The 22269-nt window shown below is 44.4% G+C and overlaps 1 protein-coding gene across 1 annotated transcript in view; it reads right to left on the bottom strand.

The window, feature by feature from the left end:
• LOC130277496 (mucin-2-like) overlaps nucleotides 1–22269 on the bottom strand; it is a 307722-nt gene that overhangs the window by 200887 nt on the left and 84566 nt on the right. The window contains exons 11-14 of the mRNA XM_056528171.1: nucleotides 15728–15838; nucleotides 12636–12705; nucleotides 11791–11928; nucleotides 6275–6439 (exon numbers count right to left, since the gene is read on the bottom strand). Of these exons, the coding sequence (XP_056384146.1) occupies nucleotides 6275–6439; nucleotides 11791–11928; nucleotides 12636–12705; nucleotides 15728–15838 (484 nt within the window). The remainder of the gene's footprint in view (nucleotides 1–6274; nucleotides 6440–11790; nucleotides 11929–12635; nucleotides 12706–15727; nucleotides 15839–22269) is intronic.

Below are 22269 nucleotides of genomic sequence, written 5' to 3'. Positions count from 1 at the left end.
ATCTATTACATTACTTAATTTGTTTAGAACTCGGGGGTGAATGCCATCTGGACCTGGTGATTTGTCTATTTAGATTTTTTGTAGGCGGCACTGTACTTCTTCCTGGGTTAGACAGGTGACCTGTACTGGGGAGTTTACCTTATCACACTGTATTTCACCTGGCATTTAATTTTCCTCAGTGAATACAGTGGAGAAGAATTTGTTTAGTATATTTGCTTTTTCCTGATCCCCGTCTATAATTTCTTCCTCATCATTTTTTAAAGGGCCTACACTTTCATTTTTGACATTTTTGCTATTTATATAGTTAAAGAACATTTGGGGGTTAGTTTTACTCTCTTTGGCAATGAGTCTTTCTGTCTCTATTTTTGCAGCTTTTATCTGTATTTTACATATTTTAACTTTTTCTCTATAGCTTTTTAATGCTTGTTCACTGCCATCCTGTTTCAGAAGTTTAAATATTTTTGTCATTTATTGCCCGCTTAACATTTTTATTCATCCATATTGAATTTCTTTTATTTTTGACCCTTTTATTCCTATAGGGTATATACATCTTACAGTGAGAATTTAAGATATTCCTAAAAGTCTCCCATTTAGTGTCAGTATTGTTATTTTTGAGCACACTATCCCATTTTATATTGCTAAGGGCTTCTCTGAGTTGATCGAACTTTGCTTTCCTAAAGTTCATTGTTTTTGTGGCCCCTCGAGAGATTCCCTTATTGAAGAACAAGTTAAAATGTATTATATTATGATCACTATTTCCTAGGTGTCATTTTACTTGCACATCAGTTACTCTATCAGATCTGTTGGTTAATATTAAGTCTAGTAGGGTGCCCCCTCTGGTGGGGCCCTGTACCATTTGGGATAGATAATTGTCTTTAGCTATAGTCAGAAACCTGTTTCCTTTATGAGATTCACAGGTCACAGTCTCCCAGTTTATATCAGGATAGTTAAAGTCCCCCAATATTATCACCTCATTTTGATTTACTGCCTTGTTTATTTGCCTCAGTAGTTGATCTTCTGCCTCTTCCATCATGTTTGGTGGCTTAAAGCAAACCCATACCAGAATTTTTTTTTTTTTTATCTCCATATATTTCTACACATAATGACTCCACATTATCATTTCCCTCCCATATATCCTCCCGCAGTGCGGCCTTCAGACTCGATTTCACATAAAGACAAACTCCTCCCCCTTTCTGTTTTTTCCGATCCTTCCTGAATAGACTATATAGACAATAGACAATAGCTTGATAAAGGCTATTGCACTTTATTTTGGGAATAAAGAAAACCAGCTTTTATTGATCCTATGACCTGCTTGTGCGGTGAATTCTGAACTTTTATATATATATATATATATATATATATATATATATATATATATATATATATATATATATATAGGGCGGAAAGCGTGAAGGTATTGCGTCACCCGCCATATACATATGGCATTCTGCGGGAAGGGGTTAATAGATCGGACATTTAAACATGTGGAGATACCAGATAAAAAAATAAAAGTTAATAAACGTGATTTAACCCATTCCCTATGAAAGTTTGAATAAACATATGTGGTATTGCCGCATGGGATTTTGAAGAGTGAGTTTTTCTGACATGTTACATTTAGGAAGCCCCTATGGTGCCAGAACAGCAAAAAAAAATAAAAAATAATACATGGCATACTATTTTGGAAACTACACCCCTCAAGGAACGTAACAAGGGGTCCAGTGAGCTTTATCACCCCACAGGTGTTTGACGACTTTTCATTAAAGTTGGACGTGAAAATGAAAAACTTGGATTTTTTTCACAAAAATGCCGGTGTTAGCACAAATTTTTCATTTTCAGGGGTAATTGGAGAAAAAGGGGTAATTGGAGAAAAGGGGTAATTGGAGAAAAAGCCTCTCAAAATTTGTAACCCCATTTCTTCTGAGTATGGAAATATCCCATATGTGGATGTAAAGTGCTCTGCGGGCAAACTACAATGCTCAGAAGAGAAGGAGCACCATTTAGCTTTCGGTGAGAGAATTTCGTTGAATTAGAAGTCGGGGACCATGTGCGTTTTTCAAAGTCCCGGTGGTGCCAGAAGAGTGGACCCCCTCACATATGACCCCATTTTGGAAACTACCCCCCTCACAGAATTTAATAAGGAGTGCAGTGAGCATTTACACCCCACTGGCATTTGACAGATCTTTGGAAAAGTGAGCTGTGCAAATTAAAAATTTTCATTTTCACAGACCACTGTTGCAAAAATCTGTCTGACACCTGTGGGGTGTAAATGCTCACTGTACCCCTTTTAACATTATGTGAGGGGTTTAGTTTCCAAAATGTGGTCACATGTGGGGGGGGTCCACTATTCTGGCACTATGGGGGCTTTGTAAACACACAAGGCCTTCAATTTCAGACACATTCTATCTCCAAAAGCCCAACGGAGCTGCTTCTCTTCTGAGCATTGTAGTTTGCCCGCAGAGCACTTTACATCCACATATGGGGTATGTTCTTACTCAGAAGAAATGGGGCTACACATTTTGTGGGGCTTTTTTCCTATTCTCCCTTGTGAAAATGAAAAATGTAGGGTAACACCTGCATTTTAGTGAAAAAAAAGTGTTTTCTTCATTTTCACATGCAACTTTAACGAAAATTTGTCAAACAGCTGTGGGGTGTTAAGGTTCACTATACCCCTTGTTATGTTCCGTGAGGGGTGTAGTTTCCAAAATGGGGTCACATCTGGGTATTTATTGTTTTGTGTTTATGTCAGAACCGCTGTAAAATCAGCCACCCCTGTGCAAATCACCAATTTAGACCTCAAATGTACATGGCACTCTCTCACTCCTGAGCCTTGTTGTGCGACCGCAGAGCACTTTACGCCCACATATGGGGTAGTTATGTACTCAGGAGAAATTGGGTTACAATTTTTTTTCCTTTTACCGCTTGTGAAAATTAAAAGTATGGGGCAACACCAGCATGTTAGTGTAAAAATTATACTTTTTTACACTGACATGCTGGTGTAGACTCCAACTTTACCCTTTTCATAAGGGGTAAAAGGAGAAACCCCCCCAAAAAAATTTGTAACGCAATGTCTCCCAAGTACGGAGATACCCCATATGTGGCCCTAAACTGTTTCCTTGAAATACGACAGGGCTCCAAACGAGAGAGCGCCATGCACATTTGAGGCCTAGATTAGGTTGAAATTATTTTTATTGAGGATTTTTAAGAAATTACTTCATGAGGCCTAGATTAGGGATTTGAATCCACCACAAAAATACCCTACGGCAGTGTTTCCCAAACAGGGTGCCTCCAGCTGTTGCAAAACTCCCAATATGCCTGGACAGTCAGTGGCTGTCCGACTTTACTGGGAGTTGTTGTTTTTCAACAGCTTGATGTTTTTTTTTTCCTATGGGGGAGGGGGGATGGGACTTTGCAGGGGTATGTGTATATAGTGTAGTATATATAGTGTTTTACTTTTTATTTGGTGTAGGTGTAGTGTAGTGTAGTGTTTTTAGGGTACATTCACACGGGCAGGCTTACAGTGAGTTTCTCGCAGGGAGTTTGAGCTGCGGCTAAAAATCTGCCGCCTCTGAAACTTGCAGCAGAAAACTATCTGTAAACCCGCCCGTGTGAATGTACCCTGTACAGCTGTTGCAAAACTACAATTCCCAGCATGCACTGACAGACTATACATGCTGGAAGTTGTAGTTATGCAACAGCTGGAGGCACATTGGTTGCAAAACACTGGGAGTTTGTTACTTAACTCAGTGTTTCACAACCAGTGTGCCTCCATCTGTTGCAAAACTAGAACTCCCAGCATGTACAGTATCTCAGTGCATGCTGGGAGTTGTATTTTTGCAACATCTGGAGGCACACTGATTGCAAAACACTGTGTTAGGTAACAAACTCGGTTTTACAACCAATATGTCTCCAGCTGTTGCAAAACTGCAACAATCAGCATGCATTGACCGCCGAAAGGAATGCTGAGAGTTGTAGTTTTGCGTCAGCTGGAGGCACACTGCTACAACTCCCAGCATGCCCTTTGGTAGTCTGTGCATGTTGGGAGTTGTAGTTATGCAACAGCTGGATGCACACTTTTTTCATAGAAAAAAAATGTGCCTCCAGCTGTTGCATAACTACAACCCCCAGCATGCACAGACTACCAAAGGGCATGCTGGGAGTTGGAACTCCAGCTGTTGCAAAACTACATCTCCCGGCATGCCCTTTGGCTTTGCATACTGAGAGCTGTTGCTAAGCAACAGCAGGAGGTAAACAGGCCTCACCTCCTGCTGTATCCTGCCCCCGGGACTGCCGCCGCTGCTGCCACCGATCCTGCTGCTCCTGTCGCCGCCACCGCACCAGGGGGAACCCCCACCGGACCAAGGCAAGGTAGGAGACCCCCGCCGGCACCGATCTCTGCTCTGATCGCCGTCCCAATCACCACCCAGCAGCTCCGTGATTGGCCGGTCGTTCCGACCCATCAATCGTGTGATCGTGAGGTGGCACCCGTGCCACCTCACTCCTACTGGGTAAGGGACAGCCCCATTCACCCTTTATTTCCGGGTCACCAGAGACCCAATTGACCGGGAATCGCCGCAAATCGCCAGTGTGAATTGACCTCAGGACCCCCCTGGGCGATATGCCGGGATGCCTGCTGAACGATATCAGCAGGCATCCCGCTACGGTCCCTGCCCGGCGAGCGGCAGGGGCTGGAAGAGCGCAGGGCGTACCCATATGCCCTGAGTCCTTAAGGACTCAGGAACGTGGGCATATGTATATGCCCTGCGTCCTTAAGGGGTTAAGGACCAGGGTTTTTTCCGTTTTTGCACTTTCATTTTTTCCTCCTTACCTTTAAAAAATCATAACTCTTTCAATTTTACATCTAAAAATGTATTTAATGGCTTATTTTTTGCACCACCAAATCTACTTTGCAGTGACATCAGTAATTTAGCCAAAAATCTACAGCAAAACAGAAAAAAAATCATTGTGCGACAAAATTGAAGAAAAAAAAAACATTTTGTAACTTTTGGGGGCTTCCGTTTCTACGCAGTACATTTTTCGTAAAAAATTACTCCTTATCTTTATTCTGTAGGTCCATACGATTAAAATGATACCCTACTTATATAGGTTTGATTTGTCGTACTTCTGGAAAAAAACATAACTACATGCAGGAAAATGTATACGTTTAAAATTGTCTTATTCTGACCCCTATAACTTTTTTTTTTGCGTACGGGGCGCTATGAGGGCTCATTTTTGTGGAGTTTTTAGCGGTACCATTTTTGTATTGATCGGGCTTTTTGATCGCTTTTTATTCATTTTTTCATTATATAAAAAGTGACCAAAAATAATCTATTTTGGACTTTGGATTTTTTTTGCGCTTACGACATTGACCGTGCGGTTTAATTAATGATATATTTTTATAATTCGGACATTTCCGCACACAGCGATACCACATGTGTTTATTTTTATTTACACAGGTTTTTTTTTTTAAATGGGAAAAGGGGGGTGATTCAAACGGGGGTGATTCAAACTTTTATTAGGGAAGGGGTTAAATGATCTTTATTAACTTTTTTTTCCCACTTTCTTTTTTGCAGTGTTATAGCCCCCATAGGGGACTATAACACTGCACACAATGATCTTTTACATTGATCAATGGTTTCTCATAGGAAACCATTGATCAATGATTCTGCCGCTTGATTGCTCATGCCTTGATCTCAGGCACTGAGCAGTCATTTGGCGATTGGACACCAGGAGGCAGGTAAGGGGACCCTCCTCGTGTACTACAGCTGTTTGGGATGCCGCGATTTCACCGCGGCGGTACCGACCAGCCCCCTGAGCTAAGCGACAGTAGTTTACTTTCACTTTAGACGTGGCGATCAATTTTGAATGCCACGTCTAATGGGTTAATAGCGAGTGGCGCCGCGATCAGTGCCACACGCTATTAGCCATGGGTCCTGGCCGGGCCCAACCTGCTATAACGCGGGGCCATTATAGAAAGGGAAAAGACAAGGACGTACAGGTACACCCTTGGTTCTTAACAGGTTAAACAAGCTGTTAGTTAACACAGGGTTAAAAAAAACACTTATAAGTTTGAAAACCAAATCAAAACTCTTTATTCATGGCGCTAGAGGGTTTAGTACAAGGCATAATGCATGATTGTAAAGCCATGGTATGAGAATAAGCAAATACAACACTTTTGAGTTTCTAGATAATAAACTACCAATTTAAAGGAATTTTACGAGAAAGACATATGTGATATAAGATGTGCTCACAACATCTCTGTATGTTATTTACTCACCTTTCTGTATGTTTATGGAACATGGATCGAGTACATCAATAGGGGCTTTTGGGCAAGTTTGATCATTTCTCCATGAATGTGTGAAAGGGTCCAAATCTTGCAGTGACATCCCATTTGGTACAATAAAGTCATCAATTTGTTTATCATTGAAATTTCCACATAGACCTGAATACCATAAATAATATAGAACCAGTAAATAAACCAGCTGATATATGTGTCACAATGCAGTACACCTGGAAATCTGTGGATCTCCTACAAGACATTACCAGCAGCGTCTGCAGCTCTTTTGAGAGTATGGGTGCGTTCATACTGGGCAATTGAAGCTGAATCTCTGCTCCCGAATTGCGCGAGCGGAGATTCCATCTGGCGGCCGCCACCAAAATACTTCGGCGGTAGGACTGTGCTGCACCATCACCATTGATGGCTAAGCAGTCCTCGCAGATTTCTGTGCAAAGAATGAACATGTTATTTCTTTGCGCAGAACAATTTCAGTGGCGGAATTGTCCACCACTGAAATTCCTCAGTGGGAAAGGGTCTCGCGGAAGACCCATTCACACTGATGTTGATGTTGAGTGCGCAAAATTCTGCTCCATGGTAATTCCTCAGTGTGAACACACCCTATCTGTATTTATTTATTTTTTATTTGTTTTGGATCAAGGATATATTTTTGCATTCCTGGAGTGAGAAGATGAGCAGTTTCAATTCTTATTACCACCTGCCCCTTATCAAAACATTTGCGGACTTTCCATCTCAGATGTTTACCTGCATCTAGATTATGCAATATGAAAACTCTTTGATATATACTGTATGATATGTCATTGGTGCCCTCTAACAGCCAGAAATTACTTCTAATACCATGGGGGAGATTCAGAGCTTTTGGTCACAGCTGGAGGCATACTATGGGTTGGGTCACCAGTGGATCAGAAGCGTAAAATACGCTGCGGATCCGTTATGTATGACCCTACCCTTATACTGTATTTTGACAGTTTATTTGCAGTGAATGGAAGGTTGCTATTTGCAGCCCGGAAAAGACAAAGGGGCAGAGTGCAGTATCCTCTAACATTTGTTGAGAGCCTCAAAAACACATCAAAGGATGTTTTAAGGTTAATATTCCTTTTAAAGGAACTCTAAACACAGAAAATAAAATATCCCAGCAATTCTTTTCTTTTTTCTTTTTTTCAAATTCAAAAAGTTTTATTAAGAATAACAAAAACATACATCAACATAAAGGCATTAATTAAACAAATACAAAAGCCTGTCGGCCAAGCTAGGCCAGAGAGCCAAGTGGGCTGTAAGACATTTACAAAAATCAACAAATTAGTGCAAGATAAATATGTAACATATGAATTAAAGCAATAAACAAAGGGTGTGGAAATAAGGAGAACTAGGCCGGCATGATGAGCAACAAGGCTCAATAACTAATAGGGCATGGGAATGCTACTAGAAACCTGAGGTCAATAATTAGATGCAAAATGAACATACTGCACACCGTTGCATGAGTCTGAAACAACAGAAAAGGACATGCAAATACAAACAAACAGGGACATAGAAAAACTAAAAGAGGGGGAAGAGGACTAGACAAAGTCAGAGGCTCAGGGACTAGTGGAGGGTAAGCGACTAGCAAAGAGGCAGGTCAGCAGGACATGAAACACCATCAGTAGAAATGGAGCAGACGCGAAGGAGCAACACAACCAACTCACCCCCACGCTCCTAAACCAGAGACCTATAAATACTGGTAGCACAGAACTCCACCCACCGTAGCCACGTGGCTCCTACTCCAGTCACATCAGCTGGGAGGGTGGCCAGGAATTCCGCCATGTGACGGGTGTGAGCAATTTCAGCCAACCATTCCTCTAAGGTGGGAGGGTCAACAGACTCCCACCTCTTAGGGATAACTGTTTTAGCGGCCTGGAGGAGATGCCGCGATACGGACCATTTGTATTTCACCTGCACCACGGGGAACATAGAGAGCAGCGCAGCTTCGGGTGTATGGGGAACATGCACACCTGAAACCTCAGAGACAACCTGGAGGACCGAACCCCAAAAGGGGGTCAGTACAGAACACCCCCACCAAATGTGGGTCATCGCACCCTCCGCAGACCCACAGCACCAGCAAGTATTAGGAACAGAAGGATACCAACGATGGAAGGTTGCCGGTACATGGTACCATCTCGACAAGATCTTATGGCACCTATCCTGGGCTTTGGTGGTGATAACCCCCTTATGTGTCAGGGAGAAGCAACAGGCACAGTCCTCATCAGAAAATGTCTTGTCCAGCTCCCAGGCACGACAGAAAGCCGGTAAGGACCGAGTCTTGGAAGACATCAAAAGTTCATAGGCAATAGATATGGCTTGCCGAGGTGAATCTGGAAGTGGGCCTGGAGCAAGGCATAAAAATGACGCAATTGGAGGTAGGCAAATGGCGCCCGTTGAGAGAAAGGTCTGTCCTGCAACTCCTCCATGGACTTCAGTAGTCAGGGAGGATCCAAAGAAGACGCCTTCTGACGAGGCCCCAGGACAGAACACTGGGTTATCAGTCACAAGGCAAAGAGGACCAAGACAATAAATCAAGCATCCCCCCCATCCCTGCCGCGTGCAAAGACACTAGAGTATGGCGCATGGAGTAGGAAGATGGGAACAGGGCTTGGTGGGACGGGGACCAAGTCCATGGGAGGGTGGCAAGGGCTCTGGGGGAGAGGTCATGTGCTAGGCAAACCCATAATTTGGTATCGATGTTATGCGACCAGTCAAGAACATGGGCATGTACACAAGTCAAGAAGTACATGTGGCAATCAGCCATGCCAGTCCCCCCAGATCTGGAGAGAAGGAGTCTGTTAAGGCGAGGCAGTGTCGATGACCACTGTTGGATAAGGCGCCAGTAGGAGGCAGGGATATGAATGGGTAAAGTCTGCAAAAGGTATAATAACCGTGGCATAAGGGTCATTTTTAAAATGCTCATCTGACCAACCCAAGAGAACTCCCTCCTATTCCAAGAAGATAAGTCTGTGCAAAATCTCGCCAGCATGGGGGGAAAATTGAGGGAGAACAATTGAGTTTGATCCGATGATCTAGTCCACAGATACCTCGGGAAGGCAAACTAAAGGGAAAGGTAGAACGAAGGGAAGATTCCATATGTCCTGACAAAGAAACATTAAGAGCTTCAGATTTGGAAAAGTGTATCTTCAAATTGGACCAGGCGCCATGAACAAGTGACATGAGATTAGGCAAGGACACTACAGGGTCCGTTAGATAGACTAATAGGTCGTCTGCAAAGGCAGAGCACTTATTTTCGTGATCGCCTACAACTATCCCATGGATACTTGGATATGCCTTAATCGATGCAAGAAGATGCTCCATCACAAGGACATATAGAAGTGGGAAAGAGGGCAACCTTGTCGCGTGCCGTTCCTGATAAGTAAATACGATCAAAGTAAATAAGTAAATACGATCAAATGCCTTCTCGGCGTCAGGGGAAAGGATCATCAGGGGCAATTTAGAAGACTGAGCATGATGGATAATATCCATAGTCTTAATGGTATTATCCCTGGCCTCCCTCCCCGTCAAAAAGCCCACTTGGTCTGGGTGGACCAAGGATGGGAGAGTGGAATTTAGTTTGGAATACATTTTGAGGTCCACATTTAAAAGGGAAATGGGGTGGTAATTTGCACATGACAGAGGATCCTTCCCGGGTTTTGGAAGGACCACTATGTGGGCCAGGGTAGAGGAAGGAGGTATAGGGTGTGAAGGAGAGACAGAGTTTAAAGCCCGTAGCAGGATAGGGGAGATGGAGTCAAAAGGGGTCTTATAGAATTTGGCTGTATGGCTGTCCGGGCCAGGGCTTTTCCCACCCGGGAGTTCCCGAACAACAAGGCTCAGTTCCTCCAGGGAGAAAGGAGCCTCCAGTGCTTCTACCACATCAGAGGATAAAGAAGGGAAAGGCATTGATGACCGTGAATATCCTACCACCAAGGGACAAGGAGAGGACAATATATCTGGCCTGCGGATCTAGAGTGACAGTTAGGACTTGGTGAGCAAGGGACCTATGGAGAGCAATGGCCAAGCCCTTGGCGTGCGTCTGGGGATTGTTAGCAAAAAAACTGAATGGATAATGCCTATTCTTAAGGAATGGGGCGTGACCTACCTTAAAATGAGTTTCCTGAAAGCAAGCCACATGTACCCTACGCTTGTGTAGGTGATGAAGAATCTGTGTTCTCTTCGCCTGAAAATGTATTGTGCGTTAAGCCTCTTTGCGTTGAAGAATCTGTCTTTTCTTCGCCTGAAACTGAATTGTGTGTTAAGTCCCTTCGTGTAGAAGGATGCAACGCTAAGGTCCACCATCAGAACCCATAAAGATAGCGCCCCGCTATAGCAGAGCAAGAACAACAAACCAAGAGTCCCTGGGAAGAAGATGAGTGATAACATAGAAAGAAAGACAGGAGGGAAGGCACAAGAACAAACAAGACCAAACACAAAGAAAAACAACAGAAAAGTAGCAGCAGAACTACTGCTGCGGCACATTCAAGGATAGACATGGTCCAAGACCAGGGAGACCAAACACTGAGAAAAGAACCCAGTGAGGCCTCCAACCTACTCTGGGAAAGTGGAGAACGGAGAAGCAGGAGAGGAGCCCGAACCCTGCACCCCGAAGAAAAAGCACAGCAAAGGAAGGTAGAATGAGAGACCAATCACTGGTGGATAATAACTGAACAAAGCAAAGGAAAAGAGGCAAGAATAGTAAAGGGGGGGACATGGAGGGGGAAACACAAACATGAACGACACAGAGGGAGAACAAGGAATCAGGAAAAACGGTAAGTCACCTCACACCTGCGAAGAGGGGGAGAAGAGAAATAATTTTGAGTATACAATGAGAACCTCAACAGCAGTTCAATCAGGTGTCAGGAGCAGGTCCTGCCCGAGAGGAGGAGGGAACGGATTCCCAACGAGTAATCCACTTCTGGTGGTGGAGACCTAGGGATGAGCCTCTTAGAGGCATAGAATGTGAGCATGGGCAAGTCCGGCAGGGAGATGGGGGGAATGTCCAAGTCCTGCAGAAACTCAGGCAGATCATCAGGAGACCATCTTTCCTCACCATGAGGGCGAAGGGGAATCCCAAATTGTAGGAGAGGACTTTCTCTCTGAGCACATCCAGAAGCGGCCGGAGAGCTTATGACTGCTGGGACCGACCAGATATGATGCGGGGTCACTGCGTTACCCCGCGTTATATCGCGGGAGCTGCCGCAGGACTTAAATATCCTGCACCGTTAAGGGGTTAAACATTAACTTATTACTAAAATAACATCTCTCTTTATAGGTTTATACATATAAAAATATAATATTAACCAACACGCCAATTAAAAAATTATTAACCCATCAAACTCAGCAATTATTCATGCAGCATTCATTCATGTCCTTAGTTTATACTTTCTCTGCAGATTTTTATCATAGAACAGATTAGTCAAGCACATGTTCTCATATAAACAACTTATTATATAACCTTTAGTTATATACAAACTTACCACATGTAAGGCCAAAGTAAGAACTTTCTAAATGTATATAAACTTGCATTATAGGTATGAGCTGAATTTCCAATTGAAGACCAATGTTGGTATTTACAATTATGTAAAATGAAGTTGGCTTGAAAATAGTCACGTTATCTGGTGACACATAAACACAGTAAAAATATAATACAATAGACAGAAACAATTTGTAGGTGAAGTAGACTAGGCATAATTGTTAAATTCAAGGCAAGTCTAACTTTATCAATAAATGTATATCAGATCTTGGAATGTTTTGAATTAAAATAAATGTTTGAATGTGATGTGAAGTGATTCTAGTTTATTCAAATTACATATCAGATTAATGGTCTCTTTATACCTAGCCTAAGAAAGGCAGTAAACAGGCCTCAAAAACTTCCATCTTGAAAAGAACCTTTTATGATTATAGTACCCTATAATGGATGCTCTGTACCCACTGAATGGAGCTTTAAAGGGGTTATTTAGGAGGAAAATGTCTCAGAGGTATATCTTCTCAGACAGCGGGGCAGTGGGTGATTATCAGATTGTGATCACTGCGTTTGTTAAACCACACCCGCATGCTATGATCAATGACAGCACAATGTTGCCAAAACTTATTTTGAACTGGCCACTGGTCCTCTTAAATTCCTTTGGTATTTGCAAATGTAACAGCAAATGGGGATGCTTTTGTCTAAAATTGAGGTCATATGGAGTTACAGTATGGCCATATAGAAATCTTTATTGTATAGGTTTATACTTTACACATAAGGTCTAAATTTTATAGCTGAAGTATTAACAAGCCTTATCATGAACCTATTGATTATTCTTACCATTGAACTTATACTTACCATTGGCATATGGTAAATTAATGTGTACATGGTTTAATGTAATTTCTCCAGTGCTTCTGATTTCTAGTTCCTGAAATATAGAGTAAAGCACATGACCTACAAGCTACAGATGTGTTTATAGACTGGCATATAGTAAAAAAACACTGTTATATAGTGAACTAAAGGCTTCTGAAAGTTCTTTTTATACAGTATATTACACAAAAAATGGTAAAAGTGTGTGTGTGTGGGGGGGGGGGGGAGTTGCCTAGCATGCACGTTTACTACTCGTTCCTTTTTGGATATCCATTGCGGCCACCAGCCTAGGAGGCAATAAATTACTCACCATGGGCCCTAAAAACCCAAAGAAGCAGGGTAAAGTCTGCTCTTTACTGCCACCACTGGGGGTACTTAAGACCAGGCTTCGGTGCTTCTGTTTGTGTCTCCAGGATCTGGCTCTGCTGTATCATAAGGGGAAGCTATGGGGGCCACAGTCTCCTCCTGTACCCCCTCTTCTCATTGATCTGAAGGTCGAGAAGACAGACGGTGGTCCATTGTCACTAGCCCCTCTTTTACCAGCTGATGCAATATTTAAACCAGGCCCTCGGGCCACTGTGGTCTGCAGCTCCCTCTATAGGCCAGAGCAGAGTCTCCTGTGGCATTGGCACCGGGAACGCCTAGGGTTCTTCTGAAGATAGCTCATGGCCTGCCTCCCCATGAAGTGCCCACCAAGCTGCCTCAGAGAGATGTGGCCCAGATTTTGCAATCTTACCCAGAGCTGCAAACCCTATTGTTCTTTCTGCCTATGTAACAAGACCTGACTGCTCTTACTGCGGAGTTGAAGACAACAATTTGTTCAGTCTGAGGTGGATGTCCTGTTCTCTATAGTGTGTGCTCTTGAATTCTTCCATTCTTCTACGCAGTTGATGGAGGACTTACGTTCCTATTTGCCCCTGGGCAGCAGCTATTATATTCTCAGATGAATGACCAGGAGAACCCCAATCACAGAAATACATTCAAATTCAGGGTCTCCCGAAGGCGACCCACTCAGATGAATTTTTGCCTACACGAACATTTTCAATTCCGTTCCTTGGTAGACCTGGGCCTCTACCCCTTGAGTGCCCTCTGCACTTGTTTAGCCTAGGTCCCCACCTTTTTTCTCTTTGACTATTATGAAGAACTATTTGTTTTTGCAGTGTATGTCGGGGACTACCTTTCTCAGTGAATGTTATGTAGGACTATATGTTCTTGTTTCATGTTTTTCCTTCCTCCTATCTGGTCTCAGGGTCCATGTGTGTAGAGCTTGCTTCTCCATTCTCTTTTCAGAGTTGTATCCTCCTTTTCGTCTCCTCTCCAATGCACCCCCTTCTCTCGCCTATGTACCATTGCGGTTAGCATTTTTGCCTTCCCAATGGCGCCTCTTAAGGTTGCCAACCTGTATGTTCAGGGTTTTAATAATTCAGATAAGAGAGTGAAGATCCTGTACTCTATGCACAAATGGAGAGCTTCGGTGGTATGTTTGCAGGAGACCCAATTTCTCTGTGAACATGCCTCCCTGCTCTTCAACTGCTATTTTACCTCCTGTATTATAGTAACAGTTTTTCCCAGAAGGTTAAGGGAGTTGCTATTTTATTTCACAAATCTTTTCTGCACTAAGTTTTAGACATAAAAGTGGATAAGGATGCAAGAGACCGCTTTGTTAATGTGGTACTCTGGTGGAAAACTGGTGCCAGAAAGTTAAACAGATTTGTAAATTACTCCTATTTAAAAACGTAATCCTTTCAGAACTTATTAGCAGCTGTATGCTACAGAGGAAATTATTTTCTTTTTGAATTTCTTTTTTATCTTGTCCACAGTGCTCCAAGCTTAGGGGAGACCTAATGACTATGTATAAATATATCAGGGGACCGTACAGAGATCTATCCCATGATCTATTTATACCCATGACTGTATCTATAACAAGGGGGCATACTCTATGTTTAGAGGAAAGAAGGTTTCTACACCAGCTCAGTTGGGGTTCTCTACTGTAAGAGCAGTGAGACTGTGGAATTCTCTGCCTGAGGAGGTGGTCATGGTGAACTCTGTAAAAGAGATCAAAGGGACAGTCCCAATGAAGTCAACTTATCGTGGTGGGATGGTCTAAACTATTTGGCCAAATGGTGAGCAAAGCACCTCCATTTTTTCATTTTTTGCATTTTAGCAATATAGCATTTCATGTTTTATCTGTATCTTTGTGCTAGCAGTTTGCTGCTGCATTCTCCTGTTTACATATATATATAGATTTTTTATTATTATTATTTTTTTTACTTTAAACAGCTCCTTTACAAAAAAAAAATGGAAGTGAAGCATGCAGGCGGGCACAGCGTGGGCATCTCGGGACGGGTAAGGGACACCGGGGGAAGGGGGACATGTAAGGGACACTAGGGACTCCTAGCAGAGCATTGTGTGTGTCCCGATCCCCGTGATCGGGACACACACACCGAGCTGCTCAGGATTTTTATCTGCGAAACGCTGCCATCAGCTAGTCAGATTTGACTAGCTGATGGGAGCGATTGCTATGTGTGTGTGTGTGTGTGTGTAGGTCGGGAAAATCTTCCTAGTCATGACGTACATGTGTCATGGGTCGGAAAGGGGGTTAAGATACTCTGTACGTGGTATAAACTTTTCACATTGTTACACCAATACTTTCTGGTTGTATTAGATGTGTGTTGGAGGTGCAATACAGCTCCAGGTACCATGACTCACATTTGTCTGAAGTGTTTGTTTCTACACACCTTTTGGGTTATAGTTTTGGACCTTATACCACAGATAACCTGCCACAATCTTCCGCATACACCTCAGGTGCTATTGTTAATGTGTTGCCTATTGTATAAATCCTGATTTTTTTTTTCCATACCCCTTATTGTTCAATAAAAACTTTTTGAATTCTAAAAAAGAAAATTATGAATTGAACATAATTGGCTTAAGAAAGGCAAGATAGACTACAAAAAGTTTAATCTCAATATAGTTTTGAGGTCTAATCCCAACTAATTATAAAGTAGAGGTGTATCCTAGTAATATTCCATCACCTTGTTAGGTGACCCAGGTTATGTCTGCTATTGTGTTAGGATACTTACTGTTTTAGGGTTCTTAATTTTCAGAATGATTTTTGATAGACAAGTCTCAAACTCACTGCCATCACATAACTTTATTTCTCCATGAACAGCAAATAAAGATATAGTACACAACTGAAAGAAAACAATCATATGTTAATAAATGAACACAAATACATTCAGGTGAAAGCATTTATATATACAAATAATTATTAACAATAGAACCACACTTTTATACTGTTCCCTTTTGCAGTTAGAAAATTGTAATACTACATTTGGCCATTTAAATAAATGACTGTCCATACCTTCTTGACACTGATGGGTGTAACAGCTGTGGTAGGTGGATCAACCAACCTGAGAGAAAGATGGCGTGGGCCGTACCAGGGAGCAGAGTCTAAAGTGCCGCTGGTTTTCACCAGAGCCCGCTTAAAAGCGGGATGGACTTGCTGCGGCAGGAAGCACCCAGGTCGCTACCCCTGATACAACTCGTCCCCACAGGCAGCTGAGGTATAACGGGGCACAGGAAGGATGACACACAGACATAGTCAGGACAGGCAGGAGGTCAGGGCTGGAGGTAATGAAGCAAGGCGGCACTGGAGCAAGGTCAGATACACGGCAAGGCAAGACACAAGTATACGCTTGTGTACGCACAAAGATCCAGCAGGGAACAGTAGGAAGTCCCGGAACTAAATAGTCTTGGTTTTAGAGAAGCACCAATTATTTGTGCACTGGCCCTTTAAATTTAGAAGGGCCGGCGCGTGCGTGCACCGGCAGAGAAGGGCAGGAGGAGAACAACAGAGCGCGCCCCACAACGTAAGGAAAAGGTCCAGCGAGAACGGGGCGGAAGGTGAGCGTCAGTCCAGGATTCGCATGCGGGCGCGTCCTGCAATGCAAACCGCAGCACTGCCGGGAGCAGAGGGCAGAGCCTTAACAGTACCCCCCCTTGGGTCTCCCCTCTTTTGGGTCTTAAAAAGTTCTGAAGTAAGTCACGGTCCAGTATATTCTCCCCCGGCTTCCAAGATCTCTCCTCCGGACCGAAACCTTTCCAGTCCCCCAAAACATAACGTCTCCCTCTTACAGTTTTTGTAGCTAAGATTTCTTTGACCTCGTAGATGTCAGAAGAACCAGAAACAGGAATGGAAACAACAGACTTTTTGCGAGAACCGATTGACTACAACTGGCTTATGAAGGGAGACATGGAAAGAATTTGGAATGCGTAGGGAAGAAGGCAGACAAAGTTTATAGGAGACCAGATTAATCTTTTGTAAAACCTCAAATGGTCCCAGGAAACGAGGGCCCAATTTGTAGCTCGGAATCTTGAAATGGGTATTTGGAGGATAACCAGACCTTATCACCAGGAAAGAAAGATGGATGAGATCTTCTTTTCTTATCCGATTGAGATTTCATGCGGGAGGAGGCTTGAAGAAGAGAATGCCGAGTCTGTTGCCAGATGGACGTGTAATCCCAAACTAGTTCATCAACAGCTGGCACACCCGAGGAGATGGAAGAGGAGGACTAGGATGAAGACCGTAGACAACAAAAAATGGAGAAGACTCCGTGGCCTCAGAGTCTCTATCATTGTAGGAGAATTCCACCCAGGGGTAAAAGATCGACCCAGTCATCCTGTAGGGTCGGAATGAAGTGACAAAGATATTCTCCCGGAACTTGATTTACTCTCAAGTTTCTTGTGTGGGTTTCAGTGCTGAGACCCCCACAGATTGCTTGAACAAATGGGGAGAAGCGTTTAGCTGAGCGCTGTTTTTTCCTGTCATCTCCTCTCTGCAGGAGACCGACACTATACACTTTATATAAAATGTGTCTCCTGCAGTAAGGGGATAACTGGAAGACAAAGCGCTCAGCTCAGCTGTTGTTCTCCATTCAACTACCACCTATTAAAACTTTTGACATGTCTCTATGTATCTACACATTAGAGAAAATAAATGTCAGCCGAACCCCATATTTAGGCAGGATTGAACAGGTGTCTAATATGTATGTGGGTCTCCTGACTTTCTCCCAATAGACAACGTCAGTGGAGAGAAGGATTGGGAAGGTTGGGTTTCGATTGCCTGATTATTTGGTTCTTGGAGAAATAAGCATAACTGCGACCCCCAGCATGCACGGAAAGCCAAAAGGCATGCTGGGAGTTGTAGTTTTTCAATAGCTGGAGGTTTGCCCTCCCCACCATGTGAATGCACAGGGTACATTCACACGGTCGGGTTTACAGTGAGTTTCTCGCTGCAAGTTTGAGATGCAGAAAATTCTCCACTGCAGCTCAAACTCCCAGCGGGAAACTCGCTGTGAACCCGCCTGTGTGATTGTACCCTAAAAACACAACACTGCACAAAATAAAGGGTAAAACACTACATACACATATACCCCTACACAGTTAACCCCCCCCCCCCCACTAAAAATGAGGGACGTCTGGTACGGCACAGTTTATAAAACGGAGCCTCCAGCTGTTGCAAAACAACAACTCCCAGTGTTGCTGGACAGCCATTGACTGTCCAGGCATGCTGGGATTTTTGCAACAGCTGGAGGCACCCTGTTTGGAAAACATTGCCGTAGGGTAATTTTGGTATCGGAGGCAAGTGTAATTCTTGCATCCATGTCAGTTCCTATGCAAATTACTAATTTAGGCCTCAAATATGCATGGTGCTCTCTCACTTCTGAGCCCTTTCGTATTTCAAGGCTACAGTTTAGTGCCACATATAAGGTATCTCCGTACTCGGGAGAAATTGCCTAACAAATTTCGGGGGGCTTTTTCTCCTTTTACCTCTTATGAAAAGGTAAAGTTGGGTGTCTACATGAGCATGCTATTGTAAAAAATTCAATTTTTCATTTCCACAAGAAGTAAAAGAAAAAAAAGACCCCCAAAATTTGTACATAAATACCCCATATGTGGACGTAAAATGCTCTGCGGGTGCATATCAAGGCTCAGGAGTGAGAGCGCGATGTACACAGGGGTGGCTGGTTGTTACAGCAGTTCTGACATAAACGCAAAAAATAACCTCAATACATGAATTACAATACCTGGATCCTCAGAACATTTTGGCTTGCCTGCTCAGCCAGGAGTGTATGCTTGCAGTGCTGGAGCAGATTCTGTCCACCAGTCCTATACTGCTGCATTTGTATTGCATCCATTTAAATAGACATGGCCTTGGTAAAGGGGTGTGATTTAAAATGCAAAAAATACACCAGATTTGTGGTGGAACTCCCAGTTAAACTTAGACTAGACAGTCTACGAATGCAACAGATTTATCAAACAGCATGATACACTTTGCTAAATCTGGTGCATTCTGAGGCTATGTTCACACGGAAGAATTTTTGCAAGGAATTCTGCATGCAAAATTCTGCAGTAATTTCCACAGAAATGTATTGTCCATTCACTTTTATGGAATTCCTACAGTGGAAATTCTGCTGTGTGACTGGGACAGTGGAATCCCATTGAAGTGTACTGGCAATAAATCCATGCAGAATTTTCAAGCGGAATTCCATACATAAATTCTGATGTGTGAACATAGCCTTTACACTGCCTAAGAATTAGATAGTTTTAGTAAACCTGGACCACTCTCTATACAACAAAAAAACAAAACATAGTATAGCATAGAAGGCAACACAAATAACCCCATCCAGTAGAGAATGTATACCATACAATATTTTATATGGGGACCCTATGAGTGACATATTCCCCTGGGGCTCATAGCATGAGATATGTTGTGTGCTCAGGGGTACATAAATAGTGTAGCTTGTGGTGCTATGATGTTTACACAAATCCCAATTACCCAATTTTACAGCCAATTTTAATTTTTGTGTATTTATTTTTCCCTCCCTGCACAAGATCCATAATTCTTACATTTTTCCGCTGACTAAATTGGGGCTTGATTTTGCAGAACAAATTGTACTGTATATACTCGAGCATAAGCCGAGTTTTTCGGCTTATACCTAGTGAACTCTCCGCCTGTAAGTGGTCTTCAACCTGCGGACCTCCAGATGTTGCAAAACTACTGTCCGGGCATGCTGGAAGTTGTAGTTTTGAAACATCTGGAGGTCCGCAGGTTGAAGACCACTGTGGCCTTCGTCATCATCCAGACGAGGGGGGTGGGATGATGACAGGGGGATGATGACAGGCGGTGATGATGAAGGGAGTGGGGTGTGGGATGATGACAGCGGGATGATGACAGGCGGTGATGATGAAGGGGGGGTGTGGGATGATGACAGGCGGTGATGATGAAGGGGGTGGGGTGTGGGTTGATGACAGGGGGATGATGACAGGCGGTGATGATGAAGGGGGGGTGGGATGATGGCAAAGGGATGATGACAGGTGGTGATGATAAAGGGGGTGGGGTGTGGGATGTTGACAGGGGGATGATGACAGGTGGTGATGATGAAGGGGGTGGGGTGTGGGATGATGACAGGGGGATGATGACAGGCGGTGATGATGAAGGGGGGTGTGTGGGATGATGACAGGGGGATGATGACAGGCGGTGATGATGAGTGGGGGTGCGGGATGATGACAGGGGGATGATGACAGGCGGTGATGATGAAGGAGGTGGGGTGTGGGATGATGACAGGGGGATGATGACAGGCGGTGATGAAGAAGGGGGTCGTGTGTCGGATGATGACAGGTGGTGATGATGAAGGGGGGGTGTGGGATGATGACAGGCGGTGATGATGAGTGGGGGTGTGGGACGATGACAGGGGGACGATGCGATGACAGGCAGTGATGATGAAGGGGGGGTGTGGGATGATGACAGGGGGATGATGACAAGCGGTGATGATGAAGGGGGGGTGTGTGGGATGATGACATGGGGATAATGACAGGCAGTGATGATGAAGGGGGGATGATGACAGGGGGATGATGACAGGCGGTGATGATGAAGAGGGTGGGGTGTGGGATGATGACAGCGGAATGATGACAGGTGGTGATGATGACAGGGGGGGTGTGGGATGATGACAGGTGGTGATGATGAAGGGGGTGGGGTGTGGGTTGATGACAGGGGGATGATGACAGGCGGTGATGATGAAGGGGGGGTGTGGGATGATGACAAGGGGATGATGACAAATGGTGATGATGAAGGGGGTGGGGTGTGGGATGATGACAGGGGGAAGATGACAGGTGGTGATGATGAAGGGGTGGGATGTGGGATGATGACAGGGGGATGATGACAGGCGGTGATGATGAAGGGGGTGTGTGGGATGATGACAGGGGGATGATGACAGGAGGTTATGATGAGTGGGGGTGCGGGATGATGACAGGGGGATGATGACAGGTGGTGATGATGAAGGGGGTGTGTGGGATGATGACAGGGGGATGATGACAGGCGGTGATGATGAAGGGGGGGTGTTTGGGATGATGACAGGGGGATGATGACAGGCGGTGATGATGAAGGGGGGGTGTGGGATGATGACAGGGGGATGATGACAGGCGGTAATGATGAAGGGGGTGGGGTGTGGGATGATGATAGGCGGTGATGATGAGTGGGGGTGTGGGATGATGAAGGGGGGATGATGACAAGCGGTGATGATGAAGGGGGTGGGGTGTGGGATGATGACAGGTGGTGATGATGAGTGGGGGTGTGGGATGATGACAGGGGGATGATGACAGGCGGTGATGATGAAGGGGATAGGTGTGGGATGATGACAGGGGGATGATGACAGGCGGTGATGATGAAGGGGGTGGGGTGTGGGATGATGACAGGGGGACGATGACAGGCGGTGATGATGAAAGGGGTGTGTGGGATGATGACAGGCGGTGATGATGAAGGGGAGTGTGTGGGATGATCACAGGGGGATGATGACAGGCGGTGATGATGAAGGGGGGGATGATGACAGGCGGTGATGATGAAGGGGGGGATGATGACAGGCAGTGATGATGAAGGGGGTGTGTGGGATGATGACAGGCGGTGATGATGAAGGGGGTGGGGTGTGGGTTGATGACAGGGGGATGATGACAGGTGGTGATGATGAAGAGGGTGGGGTGTGGAATGATGACAGGGGGATGATGACAGGTGGTGATGATGAAGGGGGTGGGGTGAGGGATGATGACAGGGGGATGATGACAGGCGGTGATGATGAAGGGGGGTGTGTGGGATGATGACAGGGGGATGATGACAGGCGGTGATGATGAGTGGGGGTGCGGGATGATGACAGGCGGTGATGATGAGTGGGGGTGCGGGATGATGTCAGGGGGATGATGACAGGCGGTGATGATGAGTGGGGGTGCGGGATGATGACAGGGGGATGATGACAGGCGGTGATGATGAGTGGGGGTGCGGGATGATGACAGGGGGATGATGACAGGCGGTGATGATGAGTGGGGGTGCGGGATGATGACAGGGGGATGATGACAGGCGGTGATGATGGGTGGGTGGTGGGGTGTCATTTTGATGCTGTTCGTTGTACAGTAAACATTTTTTTCTATAAATCACTCTATTCTGACTTATATAACTATTCATGTGAGGGCATGGCATGTGTACTGTGATCTTTAGTTTTTATCAGTAACTTATGGTGCACATGGGGCTTTTTGATGTTTGTTTTTTCTGCGGTGTAATGTGACCAACCTCAGG

Source organism: Hyla sarda, chromosome 6 (genome assembly GCF_029499605.1).
Source record: "Hyla sarda isolate aHylSar1 chromosome 6, aHylSar1.hap1, whole genome shotgun sequence".
Taxonomy (NCBI): Eukaryota; Metazoa; Chordata; class Amphibia; order Anura; family Hylidae; genus Hyla; species Hyla sarda.
This window is presented reverse-complemented; position numbering and strand designations above follow the sequence as displayed.